Below are 16,805 nucleotides of genomic sequence, written 5' to 3'. Positions count from 1 at the left end.
GGTTTTCTCCGAAGCTTGCAGATCTCTGCAGAATCCTGCAGATCCTTGCGCTCACGACTCCAGACCCTGAAGATTCGACTCTATCAGCTACAGGGTGTACAGTAGTGAGTACACAGCCGCTCACTAACACCCGTTACTCTCCACTTTTCGAAACATGCCAAAAACGCCCGAATGCGAACACGGAAGCAAGCTCCTTGCTCCCGCGCCGAATTGAGAGATGCTTCCGTGGCGCGCCCATCCCGCATGTTAGCTTCGTATCTAGCTCGTGATGTCAGCGCCGGAATGCTGACGCCAACCACCCCTCTCTCCATCAACACGTGTTCGCGCTCGTTCCATATCACCAAGCGATACCCACGCTGCATATGTGCAGAATGACAGGGACGGCCCGTCGCGAAACAGTGGGAGTGATTACACCACCTACATCTGGTGCTGCGGCGCTGTAGGCTCAGTCGATGCAGGGGGTGAAGGGGAAACTCTATCGGAGTGTAAACCTCTGTATACACAATCTAGAGTTCTGCGTTGGTGGGTGTACAGTGAGCGAATCGGAACACCAGACCAAGCGATAGCTTCTTTACTAGCGCACCTACAGCGTATGCGTGCACTCACGAACCGGTTTCTGCTTCCCATGGCCTGCCTGATCTGCATGATACCACACTGCTATGCGCATGGGGTCCCATAGCGCGGGTGAAGGACGATCCAGCCCGAACGGTGAAAAAGCAATAGTGCAGGAAAAGCATGCATTCACCGATTGGGTCAACAGTCTGGCTGCTTTGAGCGCTACAAGCGATACCTTCGTTTAAACATTAGAGTGCGCAACGCGACCTATTACAACTTGTACTGCAGTAAAAGACTCCAAGAAGGAAAATATGGGCGTGATAAAGACTCAAACCTTTTCTCCGCTACTAGATCCGTCCTTTTCGGTTTCCGCAACATACCCCTCTTTCGCTTCTCGGTCTCGAATAACGACTTCGTGACCTGAACTTATTCCTTCCTGCTCCAAAATGTGGTTTGGCACTACCGCGCCCTCCTCGGCACGATTGTAATTGGTATCCGTCATGTGATAGAATCCCAGGTAGTAGAAGCTCGCGATACCCATCAAGTAGAAGAGCAAGATGCCACCTGCCTCAGCGATGAACGGGATTTTGATGCTGTCGAGGCCGAAGCAGATTGCTTCTCCTGCGCCGAGTACGCCGCGAAAGACGCCGACATAATGCGTGAGCTTTTGGGGGGAGTTCGTGAGGGCGCCAATCCAGTAGTAGACTATGTTGTGCCACAACTGTGAGAAGACCCAGTTTAGCATAAAAAGGAAAAACACCCAACCGAATTTGAGCTCGTCCCAGTCCGTAGGGTTGGTGGGCGGATTGTTGCGATCATAGTTACGGGTGCGAATCTAGATAAAGTTAGGACGCAATGGCGGGTGATGATGGTCTTCAAGGCATACCATTTCCCAAACCCATGCAATGACTAGAGGGATACACACGCCAGTCAAGCCGATGAGTCCACGCTTGCGACGACCCCACCCAGGGTAATCAAGAACGTATTGCAAGATCCACCCTGCTGGTATTTGTATAACGACAGCAATGAACGAAAGCAGTGAACGGGTGCGGAGGTTGTTATTGAAGGCTATGGATGTGTGAGCGTTATCTTGACGAGTGCTCGAAGACCTACCATTGACCGATCCACTGTACACCAAGAATCCCTCAGCGGGCAAGAACGCAGGTAGCATCATGAGAAGAACAGGATCTGTAAAAACCCGTAAGTTGGATCTCAACTCCTCCCAAGCTCCTCTTGGGCGATCAACAGCAACGACGGAGCCATCGTCTCTCGTAAGCTTGTGTGGCCGAAGCAAAGCCAGGCATAGCAGACCGCCGATGACCATAATCGTGATGAAGGCGATATACACCGATCGCGGTACGCCAGCAACAGTGTCCGACTTTCTGTTGATGATGACCGGAATGATGCCACTAATGACGGACCCGAGCGCTTGCATGTTCATCAAGATGGTCGCATAAGACCCCTTTTCTCTTTCTTCCGGATATCCTGTTGCAACATAGCCCGCAGCGATGAAGACCATACCTGCGCCAATGCCGATGATAGGGCCAGCGGCATAAGGGTAGCCCGTCTTACCCGTCTCATCGTAATACCAGAGAGATCCAACGTACACAGCGTAGGTCTGGACGCCAATGCACATAGTCAACCCGGGTCCGAGCTTATTTAGGATTGAGCCGCCAAAAGAGGACGAGAAGAACCAAACTGCGATATGATCAGTATGCGTCGTTCTCGTGGCTTGTGCATGATCGCGTACCTGCACATAATGTCGCGTTTACAACCTGAACTACTTGCGCTGAGTCCGGCTTCCCACCACCAGCTCCAAGAAGGTTGAGCGCAACGTAGATTCCCGCTGAAGAGCCAACACCGAGGCCAGCAATCAGCATCTGTACCCACGGTCCGTGGTAGCGAAACTGGGGGAGGGTCAGGAACCCCATGACGTCCTGCGTCAGCTCTTCTTGAAAGGACAATACAATGCAAAGACAAGATAGAAGAGGGATGAACAGCTTCAAGTGCGGAGGTGAACGTTACACTAACAAACATACGGGCCGAGGAGGCGTGCGAAGGTTTTAAACTTTAAGCCATCCATGACTGCGCCTCGATCAGAACCATAAGAATCGAGAGTGCGCGCAAAGCGCTAACCAACAGCACAAACTCACACCCTCAGCATGAGGCGACCAAGGGCTGGATGCAGCGTCCACCGATAGATAGTACCACGTCAGAAACCGCCAGGGTCCTGACGCATGGTGTTCAAGGCCCCATGCATTCATCTGGCTTCTTTTGGTATTAATCTTCGTTAGCATCCAAGTGGCTTCAAAAGCTAATGCGCAGGGTGCTTTCCGACGAACCAAAACTCCGTGATAGCGGCTGGTCAGATGCTAGCGTCAGGTTCCCGTACTGGGCTAGCTGACTCGCTAGGGGCGGCCCTCAACCCGTGAAGAGAGCTGGTGGCCTAGGCCAAGGAAAAAGAAATTGGAGAGCGTTGGAGTGCATTGGAGGTGCATTGGAGAACTCAAGTCCCGTGCTGAGCGCTGCACCTCGCGGGAAAAGGAAGTAGGGGTTGCTGCACGAAGACAGGGCTTAGGTGAAGAAAAGCATGCACATGCATGAGCAGATTTGTGACAGAATGTGCAAACTTTCGCAGAATTGAGTTGTGGTGCGTTTGACGTTGCATAAAGTTGCTGAAACTGGGTTCATTAACGCTCCGAGAGCTGCTCCACCGTGGAGTGCGCTACTCGGCCGCCGTCAGCAGAACTACTACACCGAGCGTACGGATCCGATTGTCACGAAGGCACTCGTGTCCGCTGCGATGGAATTCCACAGACGGGCCGGCCCTCTGGCTGCCGTCGGATTAATCCCAGACCTGCCGACAACTCACGTTGATGCGCTTGGTACCCATATAGCCCTTCCACTTCTTGTAGGTCTTCTCTTCGGCTGGTGTAGAACCAGGTGTACCAGCGGGCCAGTTTGCAAGGTAAGCTGGGCATGTGCTTGGTATTGAACGCGCCATCGCATGCCATGCCCAGCGAGCATTACCGGTGAGATGCACAACGTCGCCACTGTGGACTCGAATCGCAACGCTTCGTCGTGCATTCTCACCTTCCCCGTCATCTTCCCCTCGAGCCATGATAAAGATTCCATCGCATCCGACGCTGAAGCTCGCTAGCGCGCGTTGACATTGCTCGCTGACGTCGCGATGCACAGGCATAAAATCCTTGGCTGAGTACATCAAGACAACGCCAGATTCAGGCCGGATATGTGGGAAAAGGCCCGTCACAAGCGTTGACAGGTCTTCCGGAAATGGCGTCGCATGCTTTGCGTAACTGCGCGTTGGCCAATCGTATTGTTCGCCGAGGGTCAGCCAACGAAGCTTGGTGTACAAGAATTGCTCGTTGTTCAGGGGTTTCGACTTGTCTGGAAGCTTCGGAGTCAGGCAGTCCGCTGGATCTGACCGTTGGCGAAGGAAGAAGGAACTATCAAAGCGCACTCCATCTGACGTTGGTTTCGGGGGGTATGGTATATCATAGTCCGCCTGGAGGTTGATCTTATGGCCTGGATCTGCCAGGTCTCTGTGCATCAGACATGATGTGAAGAGAACTTGCGTCTCAGGTGGAAGGAGCCCAGATATGACTTGAAGACCAGGGAAATCGCGATGCTCAAAGATCTGTGCGTCTTGTGCAGGTACAGAGAGTGGTTTGCCCCTTGCATACGCCTGGCAAGCAGCGTCAATTTGAGCTGCTGGAATAAAGCCCGCAGGGCGCCAGATGTCTTTGCGCTCTTCACTGAACTCGTCGCGTCTACTAAGATCGAAGATGTTGGGATCGGTATCAAGGTCGGCCTTGCGCATACTCTGATATCGCCAATGCTCTTTCTGGATGAATTGTGGTGGGGTGGCATGTGTGTCATGATGCACCGAGCCCTTCTGCCGTGATCGTCAGCCAGACCCGTTCAATTTGAAAGGGCGACATACGAACACGCTCAGCGGCATCCGTAGACAGGTCCATGGCCGCGGTTGGACGGTAGAGGTATGGCCGGGCGAGAGAGCGTATCGGCACCGGGATCGATTGAGGCTTCCTTAACGGGAGATACAGCCGTTCCAGAAGTCGCATCAATCGCGATCGATCGCAGAGAGTTCGCAGATGATAAGGTTGCTATGCGGGCTGCACGAGTAGCATCACGAGTGGCCAGGCCCAGGAAAAGATCGAGTGGAGGTTGGCCCGTGCGATCTCTTATCGATAAGCCAGCTAGCGTCTTCCGCAATTGTCCGTTCACGCGGGCGCCGGCGGGTCAAGGAGTCTTCCACCCAACAGGCACATTCGAGAAAGCGTTCTATGTTCATCGCCATCGTCTGCGGCCTGATCAGTAAAGCCTCTCTTGGATCGAAGGTCAGCATGCTCTCTGTAGGCAGTCGTGACCCACACAGCAGAGTGCGACTTACAATTCACAATACGATATCATGACTGATTGCGAGAAGTCCGCCTCGTGATTCTCTACTCAAGAAAGGTATTGAACGCCGAAAACCCCAACTTTATTGGGGTGAAAACGAATTTGCTGATTCCTGTAACATGACAGTGTATAAATTAGCATATCTCGGGAACGAAGTACCTCTGACTTTGTCGCATTTCCACGTAACGCATCAGCTTCTTCGGACTGCTAGGGCCTTCTTACTTCGTCCGACGCGACAAACATATGTTAAGTGTAGCTAGGCAAACAAAATGTCGACAAAACGCTTCGTAACCGATGCTACTTTGCTCACAGCAAGGTCCACATCTAGCACCCGTCAAGGTATCCAGACCCAGCAAGTATGCCAAAAACTGCCATGGGGCCACTCGAGCAGCGTATCTTTAACCTCCTTTGGCCACACCGATTTCCTACAAGAGACGATGCGGATATGGACCGACAGATCGAGGTAGTCGCTAGTAAGCATCGAACCCCTGACTCCGGTTGTCACTCTGACATTTACCCAACAGATAACCTCGCATTCATCGTTCGCTGGATTCTCACTCCCGTCGGCCATGAAGTAGATTTCGTGGTCTCGATTCCGGTCGGGGTCAACAGTGCGCTGCAAACTGTGCTGTCCATATATATACATGCGTGCGGAAGAAACGAACGTATTCTTAGTGCATCAGCGCCTGAGGACGAGTGTATCATTGGGGGGTTGGAAGAAGCCATTAGAAACTTTATGGCTAGATATGGCTTGTAGTCGTGCTGGTGGATAGCTAGCGTTCGACGCGTGTCATGGCAGCGCGTGAGGCTCGTGGATTCCGACGTTGTGAGGCGAGAGATCAGCAGGACTCCGGGAGTTAGGGCAAACGTGATCTACGTATACATGAGCGTTAGCAGATGGTGCATATAAGTTCTAAGATTGTAGGTGGAAGTGGCGGGTGTAGTAGGAACAGGAAGCCGCTGGCAAGTCCAGCTATCTAGATACCTACATACTTGTGAGGCGCTTCATATCTTGTAGTAGGTATCACGTTCTTTGTGGACTGGATCGCGAGCGATCAACGTGAAGCGCAGTCGTCATGGCGAGGACGACGGCTGTTCCGCGAGAATGATTGGACGAGTAGTTGGGATGGGCGCCGTGGTGTAGGTGCCCGTCTTCGTTCAGTGTTGACGACGATCTCGATCTCGATCCGCGAAAGGTACTGGTGTTGACCCTTCGTATTTCGGTAGGCATCACAACAATGTAGTGGGTTACATGAGAAGCAGGCTCCAATGCAATGTGATCGCGACAAGGCTGGAGCGCGTAGCAAAACAGCCCAACGCGGCACAGCCTCGCGTATGGGGGCCACAATGCCATTGCGATCAACAAAACAACGGCACTAGGCAGCCACGCGTGGGCAGTGTGACACAAAAGATTCTGGATGCATTCTTCTCTACCGATATACCGCAAGCTAACAAGTAACGCAAAGTACAGCTTTTAGTCCCTAATACCATGTCGCTCTACCCTCAACCAAACGTCCGGTATCATGTCGCTCATACACATGGTTCGTATCCCATAAAGGGCGATGGGCAAATCTCAGTACTACCTCATTCCAGTCAGCCGCCTCTCCGACGCCGACACTCCATTTGTCCTTGCCTTCCGTGGCTCCGCCTCGTCCTCGTAAACCTCGATCGCTACGACGCATGTACACAGCGCCGCTGACAACTCACTGGCGCCTCCACCCCGTATGTTATCGGCAGATTCGGCCGCGTATGGGTCTGCGAGAAGCCTGACGATTTGGAGGTCTCCGGAGGAGAGAGAGCATGCTTCGCTCAGCTTGCGGTGGCGCGTACAGGCTGTGTTGGGTGCCGGAGGATGAACTATGAGAGATCAATACCTTCTAGATCAGACCGATGATAGGTCATTGTTACCTCCATTCGTGGCAGTGTTGGTGTCCTGCTGTTCTTCTTTGTTGGCCCACATCCCAACACAGATCAGCTCACTACTATATGCCCTGGCAGCAATACCAGTAGATCTGTTACCGTCTGCGTGGATAATGTCGTGCTGATGAAGTGAAGTTGAAAGGGGCTCTTGGCCATTACGTTGGGAAGAGCCAATGGTAGCCGCGGCGGAAGTCATTGCTACTGGCGATGAGGAAGCCATTTTGTTCAGTCAAGCAGTAGTGTAGTTGTAGAAGATTTGTCCAATACATCTCAACAGCCGCGCGAAAGGTGCTACTTATACTTGAGCTGCTATGGCATTTGCTGGGGTATACTGAGCCAGTCTCCGTGCGTGTGAGACAAGTGCTAGTTGCGCAGCGCCTCAAGCAGAACTGTAACAGACAGCACATAAGCAAGATGACTCGAATCATTCATTTCATCTCTCATTCGCAATGACGCTTAGCCGTATCTAGAAGGTTTTCTTACTTGCCTCGTTTGCGCGGAAGCGGGAAAGAAAGCCACTGCATGCTCTCGTACCCATGGGGCAAGAGTAGAAGGACCCCTAACCTTGAGTGAGAGCGTGGCTGTGGATACCAAGATCCCACTAGCTGCTCGAAGTGGAAGACCCCCCTGATCATGGTAGTTACAGCCTGCTTCCGCGGTCAAACCAGACGCGAGATCCGTGGGGCTAATAACGGGCGCATGGCACGTTCGCCCACTGGACGGTACGATCTGGCCGCGGATGTAGCGCCGAATAGGCAGTGAGACCATGTGTATACAGCCTGGTGAGACGTAAAGTAAGGATCGGCGTCCCGAGGATCACAAGCACAAGAGGCGGTCGAGGTCGCCGGTCTGCTCACATCGGCCTTGCCGGGCGTTCACGAAATGCGGCCCGGGTAATCCGCTTTGACACAAGAAGTGGCACCCGACCAGAGTTGCACAGCTTTCCCGACCCGAGGTCGCTGGTTATACTTGCTGGCTATCCCACCTCCAGGACTTTAGATGATGAGTGTCGGTTTTTTTTTCGATCACTAGAACTTTTCTGACAGTCTTTCAGAGGTGGAATCAGTACACCTGCTCCAGAAACAGAAGTTTAGTGTTAGGTTGTGTGAGGGGGGTGAGGGTTTGTCCCAGGCACGCTTGTGCCTCAGGATCCGACCCTACCTAGGTAGGTGGTATAGATAAGGGCTCTGATAAGCGAGTGACGAGAACAACAGCTGGACGAAGCCGCTTCCCCGAGATATCTGCTCCATTCAGTAGTAAGCACCACCAGGGAGAGAAGCCGATGCGAAGACAATGCAAGGGTGCCATCGATTCTGTAAGCCCTGTTCAGCCTTGACGGTCCAAACAGGAAGGAAATGGAAGCAAAGCCGCTTCCCCGACAATCTCAACAGCGTCATCCCACACTTTCGTCATCCCGTGTTACCCAGTTGCATCACTGCCCTGGTGCCGTGACACGCACAGCCCTGCCGATTCCGCGCGAGGCAGTGTGTCCACATCAGCCTAATTTCCAGTCGCAGTTCCGCGGGCACCGATCAGCTGCAAAACCCCAACATGGCATGAGTGTAGGGAGAACTACTCACAGCGAAGTTTACACTCAAGTGCAGCGGGGGGACAGGGGACGGCAAGTCCTTTGGCAGCCGAAGGGTCGTCGCTCGTCGCACAAGCTATTAAACGGCCGGTGCAGTTCTGCCTTCTAGACTATAGCTGAACGAGACGCGGGATTGAAGTTGCGCAGACTCAGGATGAAGTTGAGAGTATTGCGCATCACAAGCCCGTACGCCAATGGCTCATTAGACCAAAATTTTTGAGCAGGTGACTGCAAGGTTCAGGTTGGCTGAATGTCCTTCCTCCGAAAGTTGTTGGAAGCTTCTAGAAGGCTGTCGGTTGTGGAAGCGGCAAGGCGTCTACCCCTCAGACCCACGCGACGACCCGAGGCGCAATGCTGGGGTGAAATCGATGACAAGATCATGCCGCGGAAAGCGCTTTCCTCTGCCCGGCTGAAAATCCAAAGGCTTTCATGTGCATGGATCGTGCTACTGCTATGGAATGGGTGTCATTGTCGGAGATCGACAGTCTGATAGTCGCAACTGCAAGCGCTTCCCCTGCATCTACGTGCATGAAGTGTGGCAGGTAATCTATCTGGTTGGGTGTAAAGAAGCCGGAAGCGCGAAGCCCAGATTTCTCTCGCGTCCGACTCTTCGTTTGCAGTTCAGTTTCCCTGGATTCTATGTTCATGTTCAATCATGGGTGACAATGTGTTGTGTGGCTGTGAAAGGTCCGCAGCGCGGAAAGCTCGCCACTGACTCTGTATTGCAGTGCGACAGATGACGCAAGCCGCAAATTACTGCGCATGAATCCTTCAAAGATTAAGTTGTCTCGTACGCAGTTCTATTCTGCCGCGTTTCCTAAGACGATGGTGCTTCGACTTTGGTGGTGAGACTCCGCGGAGAGTGCCTGAGATAGCTTTACGGTACTCATGACCCTGGCAGTGGCGAAGGAGATATAAAACCCTCGGATCCGAAGAGATTTTGTGTGTTCAAAGCTTATCGAAATTTCAACAGGCGAGCAGGGGTGTGGCTATTGCTGTATAACTTGCTGGCCGAATGCATCAACAGAGCGAAGTTTATCAACTGGCGTGCTTCCTACACACCGCTACATCGAGCTAAGGTCGCTAGTGGAACAGCCTTCAGTGTGTTGGTGAGACCAAAGGAGTCGACGCTAGTGAATCAGGCTGACCATGACCGGACGTTTGGCGGAACATGCCTGCCACGTGCTGTACGCAGTAAGACGCAGCTTGGACGCGAGACTGAGGAAGTGGGATTGCAATCCTGGGATGTATTGCCTTTCTGTTTGACTAGCATCACCTCGCGGTCGTCTTGTTCGCCAGGCTATACATTGATATTGTTCTAGGCTCCAGTGGTGAGGAGCTGCGCACAGCTAATGACGAGTAAAATTGCATCTCGAACCGAAGATCTACGGTCATGGAGTTGGCGACGTGGGGGTGTCCGCATGAAGTCGTCAAGCCGTTCATGTTGACCGCCACGGACAGTCTAGGAATGTCTGGTAAGTACCGTACCCGGAGACACTTGCCAGTGGGTTCGGGTTGCTTCCGCTCCGTTCGTGCAAGGACTGTTAGGCTACAATTAGCGGAGTGGATACTATGCCTGTCGTTCGACCAGCCTGGCGGCAATGGCGCAGTCTGTGTGTAGTAAGCCCGATCGTGCTGAGTGTGGTGGTGGCTTCACTGATGTGCTGCAAGGACCCCATGTATGCTGGCGACATTTAGGCAATCGCTTAGCATGGGAGATGACGATTGGTAAAAGCTCTGCCAAGTAGGATGTAGTCGGGCAGGAGAAGTGTAGTAATACATTGTAAAGTACAAAATTCGGTAGCAGCTGCTACGCCAGTTGAAGAAAATATTGTCACGGTTATCAAACGACGCGACCGCAGCGTCTTTGGGAAGAAGGCTTGCCCAGAAGTCACCGACGCGAGGCTCACCAAGCTAGTGACAATGGCGCTTCTCCAGTTGTCATTCCGCCCGCGCTTGAATTATCGTTGCCCAGTGGTGTTTGTGGCGGCAGCGATCTTTGAAGCTCGAACGATGATCTCGATCTCGCGAGCCATGTTGTCCGCTCTGAACCCCCCAGCAGATGCACACGTGCAACCACTATTCGCTGAAGTACCAGTAGACCAGTCTTGCGTCAAGCAAGACGGCGGGACATATTGGAGCATCTGGCGCGAGAACATCGCTGAATGCGAGCCAGGTTGTGGAGGACGGGGTCCGAGCACGGCCGCATGATATGTGCATGGCGCGTCTGAGGGCAACCTCCGTATTCCGTTCGTGGTCGGACAGGACAGGCCTTGGTCGTAGAACTTGAGGGAAAAGGCATCGTGTCGATCGTTGCTGGCCATCTTGACAAAAGACGAGTTTTGCAGTGAGCGTACTGGAGTAAAGTACTGGATGTGATGCTTTAGCTATTGTCTCCAGAGGTAGACCTCTGGGGGGAGAACAATCTTCAACGTACCAGAAGTGTCGACAGACTATACCGTCAGGGAAAGCTTGGCTATGGCGAATGAGAGAGCTCTCGAATTGTTGATGTTGATGTCGATATCACAGTGGCACTGAGCCGGTTTATATTCATCCCCTCCTCATGTATTCCAAGCGGCGCACCGACCTCGCAAAACGTTGATATCTAGCTTCTTTCTCCGCCGACGCCCAGTTATGGCCAGTTGCGGGAACATGAAGCATGGGACTCCACTAGTCGTCGCGGGTTGGGAAAGAGCAGCGAAGGGCCGGGGTAAGGTACAAGGATGTGGCAGCGATTGAATGGCGTTATTACTTTCCACGGCTGCGTGCACGAAGGAGCTCGCATCATTCTGTTTTGCACTTCTTTTTCATGGCCGCCACATGCTGTGAACAAGAGCCTCAAGCCTCTACGCTTGTGATGGGGATCATTGCGGATATTTTCTGCCTGTGCGAAGATGTCAGTATAAAATACAACAAACCCAACCTCTCTCATACTGGTCGGTAAAGCAGAAGCCTCCGACTTATCCGAGCATCTGTGGTTTCATGATGCGCAGATCCAGTGAAAGGGGAATACAGGGACAGGGACAAGGGTTGTAGGGCTAGCATACACACTGAGGATGCGCATCGGCTGAAGCAGGTACCATAGGCACGAAAGCGGGCACGCGCATCGCGTATCTTCGTTAAGGTCAAGCTGCAAGGCCCTGGTCGCCTTCATGATGCCGGAATGCTAGGATGACGCGTGCTGAAAAACATCCATCCTGTCACTATGACCTGAGATCGTAAGGAACACGAAAGTGTTCTGGATGCAACCTGCATGCGCTTAACATGCATGTAAGACATGCAAAAGAGTTCGAGGATCTGCGACACTAGTCCATGCCTGCACGCTCAGCAATATGCCCAGAGCTGCGTCGAGACGGCGTCCGATTTCTTTGGCAACATCTCGGCATGGCTCGGCTCTAGACTTGCGTTTGCGTTGCAACAAAGCTGCAGTCAATCTTAGCGATGCCCCTGGAAGGCTGACTGGAGACCCGACCATAGACCTGATTGCGGAGTCGTAAAACGCGTGGTGGTCTGGTTTAGTGGCCTCAGACCATACGAGTGTTCGCGCGTCATTACCCCGGGTAGCGGTCAAGTGACAGGTGCAAGGAAGGCTAATGCAGGTACCAATCTTCCACACATCCTTGTACCTGGAGTAGACAGAGCGAACTCGAGGTTCGGTTTGGGTGTGGGCCGAGTGGAGCAAGCTCGCCTGGATACCTGGTTTATGATGGCCCCTCTAGCGTCGTGTATTGAAAGTACCCGATTACAGTCGTTTCTTAACAAGGATTGTACAATCCAATACGCGTTAAGCTCATTCGACTCAGGTCTTGCTCAATGGGTAATATTCTCATAGCTTCAGCGTTTGCGGCCACGGCAATCCTTAAGGTTTCAGGATTCTCAGATGAACCGAGCAGGTTGGAGGAGCAGGATGGACGGGATCGTCCAGATCTCCACGTGTAGGTGTGGTGGACTTAGACGCTAGCAAAGCAGGCAGACATCGGCGCCACCGCGTGAGACTTCTGAGTGAGCATCTGATCCTGACGCCCATTCGCGACAGGCGTGAAATCGTTCCTGCACCCGAATCTTGCCATGAGGTTTGTAATCGACGCCCCAATTTGCCCGGGCGCTAGCGGTGTATACCAAGTACGCTTCGCAATCTCCTAAGACGAACTATTGAAGAACAAACGTAGAAGGGCAGACGATAGAGTGGCAGGTGCTCCATCCAGAGGAGTGTGCAAGGACCAGGCGCTACGCCCATCCGGGATAGGTGGGAGATGCGTTGTCCGTCCTCTACACACCATCAGCTTAGATGCGAACGACCCCGGAAGACCGGTGAATTTGGCCCCAAGGCAGAGTGTCGATCGCAGCGCTGAAACTCGACATTGAGGCAATAGTAAGGAGGTGACAGTCTTGGCCGCTCTTTCCCTTCCTAAGCTCCGTATTGCGTCCGCATCTCGCGTGCCTTCACCGCCCGAGTTCTTCGTAGTCGTGGCATAACGGGGATGAAACTGTTGAGTGCGCGTGGCTGTAATACAGCTGCGAGCGCTGCTGAGAGTCGAGGCGTAGTTCGAAATTATTGGGTGCGTGGGCGCGTAGTTGACGCCTCCGAATATGCGCGACGTAGACCCCACGGCCTTATTCGAGTGACGTAGTCAACGCACCGGCAGCCTGGGGAGTCGATGGAAGGACGGATCCTAAACTAGAAATACCCGGATCGGACGTGATTTTGGCTCCACAGTCGATGGAGGTGCTGTGGTGTTTGGGGTAGGGAACCGCGACGTTTTCGTGATGCGCTACTGTGTCGGAACTTGCCGCTGTCAAACATCGCATGGGGCGCGGGGAAACCGAGACCGCCGTCGAGAATTACTAGGAGCCTGCAATAGCCGCAAACCTCAATTCTTTCTCACAACATCGGTATCTACGGTTGCTGAGAGCACTTATCATAACGATCGCGACGCGATGAACGGCACGAAGGGTGCCAATGGCACATCAACAGGCCCCAAACTTCTCTGGAAGCACTCCTCACCCGAGACGACGCCCATGTACCAGTTCTTGCAGTCAGTGAACAAGACACACAATCTGCAACTATCCGACTACTCGCAATTACACAAATGGAGCATCGAAAATATCAACGAATTCTGGCAAAGAACGTGGGAATTCGTGGGTGTCCGACACCAGGGAGCCTTCACATCGGTCAGTCATTGTAGATCCATCCATGTAGCCTCTACTTACAGACGATAGGCCGTGGATGAAGAACTGCCCATGTTCCCCCGTCCGAAATTCTTCTCTGGAGCGACACTAAACTTCGCTGAGAATCTCCTCTTCCCGACCGCCGAAGTCAACCCCGAATCACCCGCCGTCATCGCCGCTACAGAGACTACACGCGAAACAGTGACATGGAAGGAACTCAGGGATAGAGTGAAGCTATGTCAGGCCGGCATGATACATTTGGGTCTCAAAGAAGGCGACCGGGTAGCTGGCTATGTTGCGAACCACACCAACGCGTTGGTAGCAATGTTGGCCGCGTCGTCGCTGGGGGCAGTATGGACCGCAGTAAGCCCAGATACTGGCGTCCATGCTGTCCTCGATCGACTACGCCAGATTGAGCCGACCCTGCTCTTTGCAGACAATGCCGCCTTCTACAATGGTCGGAGCCACCCAGTACTACCCAAGGTCACCGAGATCGTCAGGGAGCTCCCATCACTCGAAGCCGTCATCATCTTTCCCACTGTACCTTCAGTAGAATTCGACGTCACCTCGATCCCGGTACAATCTGGCAAAGCCTACGACTACGCGACATTCACATCACTGAAGGCCACGTCAGAACTCATCTTCAAGCAACTGCCGCCAGATCATCCAGTTTATATCCTTTACTCGAGTGGCACGACAGGTGCACCCAAATGTATTGTTCATGGGGCCATCGGTACGCTCCTGCAGCACAAAAAGGAGCACATCGTTCATTGCTCGATAAAACCTAGCTCACGACTCTTTTACTTTACCACATGTACTTGGATGATGTGGCATTGGCTGGTCAGTGGGCTCGCCTCGGGCGCTACATTAGTACTCTACGACGGTTCTCCGTTTCGATATGTAGACGGCTCGGACTCATCGACGTCCGTCCCAGACGACCTAGCAATGCATCGTCTGATAGACGAGTTTGACATCACGCACTTCGGCACGTCCGCAAAGTACCTTTCCATTTTGGAGCAGAAGTCCATCGATCCATCTGCTGCGGGGCTTGCGATGAAAAGGCTTGAAGCAATCTACTCGACGGGGTCACCGCTCGCGCCTTCCACTTTCGCTTACGTCTACTCCGCCTTCCCTTCGACCATCAACCTCGGCAGCATCACTGGTGGTACAGACATCATCTCACTCTTCGGTGCACCCAACCCACTTCTACCCGTTTATGAAGGCGAAATCCAAGGCGCTGGTCTAGGCATGGCAATCGCTGCATATGACTACACAGGTGCCGATGTCTCGATGTCAGGCGAGCCAGGCGACCTAGTTTGCACCAAGCCCTTCATCTGTCAGCCAGTAGCATTTTGGGGTCCTGAAGGGGATTCAAAGTACCGGAAGTCGTACTTTGACAAATTCACGAACGAGAAGAATCAGCCAATCTGGCATCACGGCGACTTCGTACGATTCAATCCTGAAACCGGTGGACTGTGGATGCTTGGACGCAGCGACGGCATACTCAAACCTGCGGGTGTACGCTTCGGATCGGCCGAAATATACAACGTGGTACTGGAGCATTTCCCCGAGGACGTCGCGGACGCACTTTGCATCGGTCGAAGGAGAGAGACTGATACGGATGAGACCGTCGTGCTCTTTCTGAAGATGGCAGAGGGTCGTCAGATCTCTACTGATCTCGTTGGAAGGATCAAGACAACGATCAAGCAGGCACTTAGCGCACGTCATGTCCCAGCCGTAGTGGATGAGTGTCCAGAGATACCTGTCACTACCAACGGCAAGAAGGTCGAAGGCGCTGTCAAGCAGATACTTTGCGGGCTCAACGTCAAGACCAGCGCGAGTGTTGCTAACGCCGAGTGCCTAGACTTCTACCGAGGTTGGGCGAAGACGCATTGAGCGCTCAGTTTGGAACTTTGCGCGAAACGCTGGATAGTGCGTCCTACTCCGCCCACTGGTCAGTGTGAGAGGCCGTTCAGATATGGCCCACGAGTCAGACACCTAGCTTGAGCCATGTCTTGGGATCCAGGACTAGCAAGCCCCACTTTTGCTGCAATCAGATCATCCCATCACACGTCAGGAGTCGAGGCATGAGCTTAAATCGACGACATTTTGAAGAGCAATTCAGACAATGCTAGTACCGGGTTTTATCGGCCACCGTGGACATCTCGTAAAATCCCAACCACCGAGGAGCTCATGCTTTCGCCTGCTTTTGCCAATCGCTCCTTGCCCACCAAAATCATTACCCTCTGCTCACAACCGTTGCTGCATCTTTCAGAAGCTTGCAGCCAGCATCTCGTCAACTTTGGTACACAGTGCATCAACTACGCTGACACCAGCCTCAAATGTAGCCTTGACAACGCCCGTAGTACCCTCCGGATAGCGTGCAAGGACCGCAATCGCACCGCCCGTCTTCGCCACTCCGTCTCCAGTCCAACCTCTCATTACCACGAATATGTCCGAGGCGTTGATCGTTTGCTCGGTGTTTGCGATGTTGTTGTGTGCGAGGAATGAGATATTCTCTGGCCACATGTCAGTTGGAATGCTAAGCGCGAAACGAATGGACCTTGGACGTACGAGCTAGCACGAGGATCCTTCGCTCGAGTTTGACAGCACGACTGGCAGCGGCGACTTGATCGACGGTGTCGGGCGCTTCATAACATTCGTTGCGGAATGGGCGCATGAGGTCGTAGATGCGCTGTTCGAGCGCGTTTGCGGGCTGGGACGTAGACATTGGCAAGAGGGCTTGTTTGGTTTGACGTCGGGAGATTGGTTATCGTTTACAGGTGTTTGTGGAAGGAGAGAGAAGTGTGGAAAATGGCAACTGCCCATGACCAGAATGCCAAGACACCGTGGTTGCACGTGAAATTGGTTACTGAAAGCTCGAATCTTCACCCTCACCACTCATATAATTGTCGATAGTGCTTCAAGATCCTCCTCCCTCCCTTCGCCGGTCTTCGCTCTTGTCCAACAACATAGTGACTGCCTTCGCGCTTGCCCATAGCTCTCAGTGTGGTTCTACCTTCACTTCGGGAAAGAAGTTCGCCAACGCCCTGTCACACTCCTCCGTCAGAATCTCGATCACGTTTTTCCCGTCTTCCTTCCTCGCCCAGCAGCGCATCACAGTGTGTGTATA

General features: G+C 53.0%; 3 protein-coding genes across 3 annotated transcripts; 1 reads left to right on the top strand and 2 right to left on the bottom strand.

Moving 5' to 3' along the window:
* Positions 1 to 883: 883 nt before the first annotated feature.
* Positions 884 to 2,486, bottom strand: J4E93_001972 (uncharacterized protein; the record flags this gene model as incomplete). Its single annotated transcript, XM_049339920.1, has 4 exons — positions 884 to 1,390; positions 1,442 to 1,623; positions 1,669 to 2,253; positions 2,306 to 2,486. The coding sequence occupies 4 exons, from the start codon at positions 2,484 to 2,486 to the stop codon at positions 884 to 886; spliced, it is 1,455 nt and encodes a 484-aa protein (XP_049202242.1).
* Positions 2,487 to 3,400: 914 nt separating this feature from the next.
* On the bottom strand, positions 3,401 to 4,396 carry J4E93_001971 (uncharacterized protein; the record flags this gene model as incomplete). Its single annotated transcript, XM_049339919.1, has 1 exon — positions 3,401 to 4,396. The coding sequence occupies one exon, from the start codon at positions 4,394 to 4,396 to the stop codon at positions 3,401 to 3,403; it is 996 nt and encodes a 331-aa protein (XP_049202241.1).
* A 9,045-nt stretch (positions 4,397 to 13,441) lies between these two features.
* On the top strand, positions 13,442 to 15,568 carry J4E93_001970 (uncharacterized protein; the record flags this gene model as incomplete). The annotated part of the gene is made up of 2 exons (XM_049339918.1): positions 13,442 to 13,675; positions 13,724 to 15,568. The coding sequence occupies 2 exons, from the start codon at positions 13,442 to 13,444 to the stop codon at positions 15,566 to 15,568; spliced, it is 2,079 nt and encodes a 692-aa protein (XP_049202240.1).
* Positions 15,569 to 16,805: the final 1,237 nt, after the last annotated feature.

Source organism: Alternaria ventricosa (assembly GCF_023758065.1).
Source record: "Alternaria ventricosa strain BMP 2768 chromosome Unknown scaffold_3, whole genome shotgun sequence".
NCBI classification, from domain to species: Eukaryota; Fungi; Ascomycota; class Dothideomycetes; order Pleosporales; family Pleosporaceae; genus Alternaria; species Alternaria ventricosa.
This window is presented reverse-complemented; position numbering and strand designations above follow the sequence as displayed.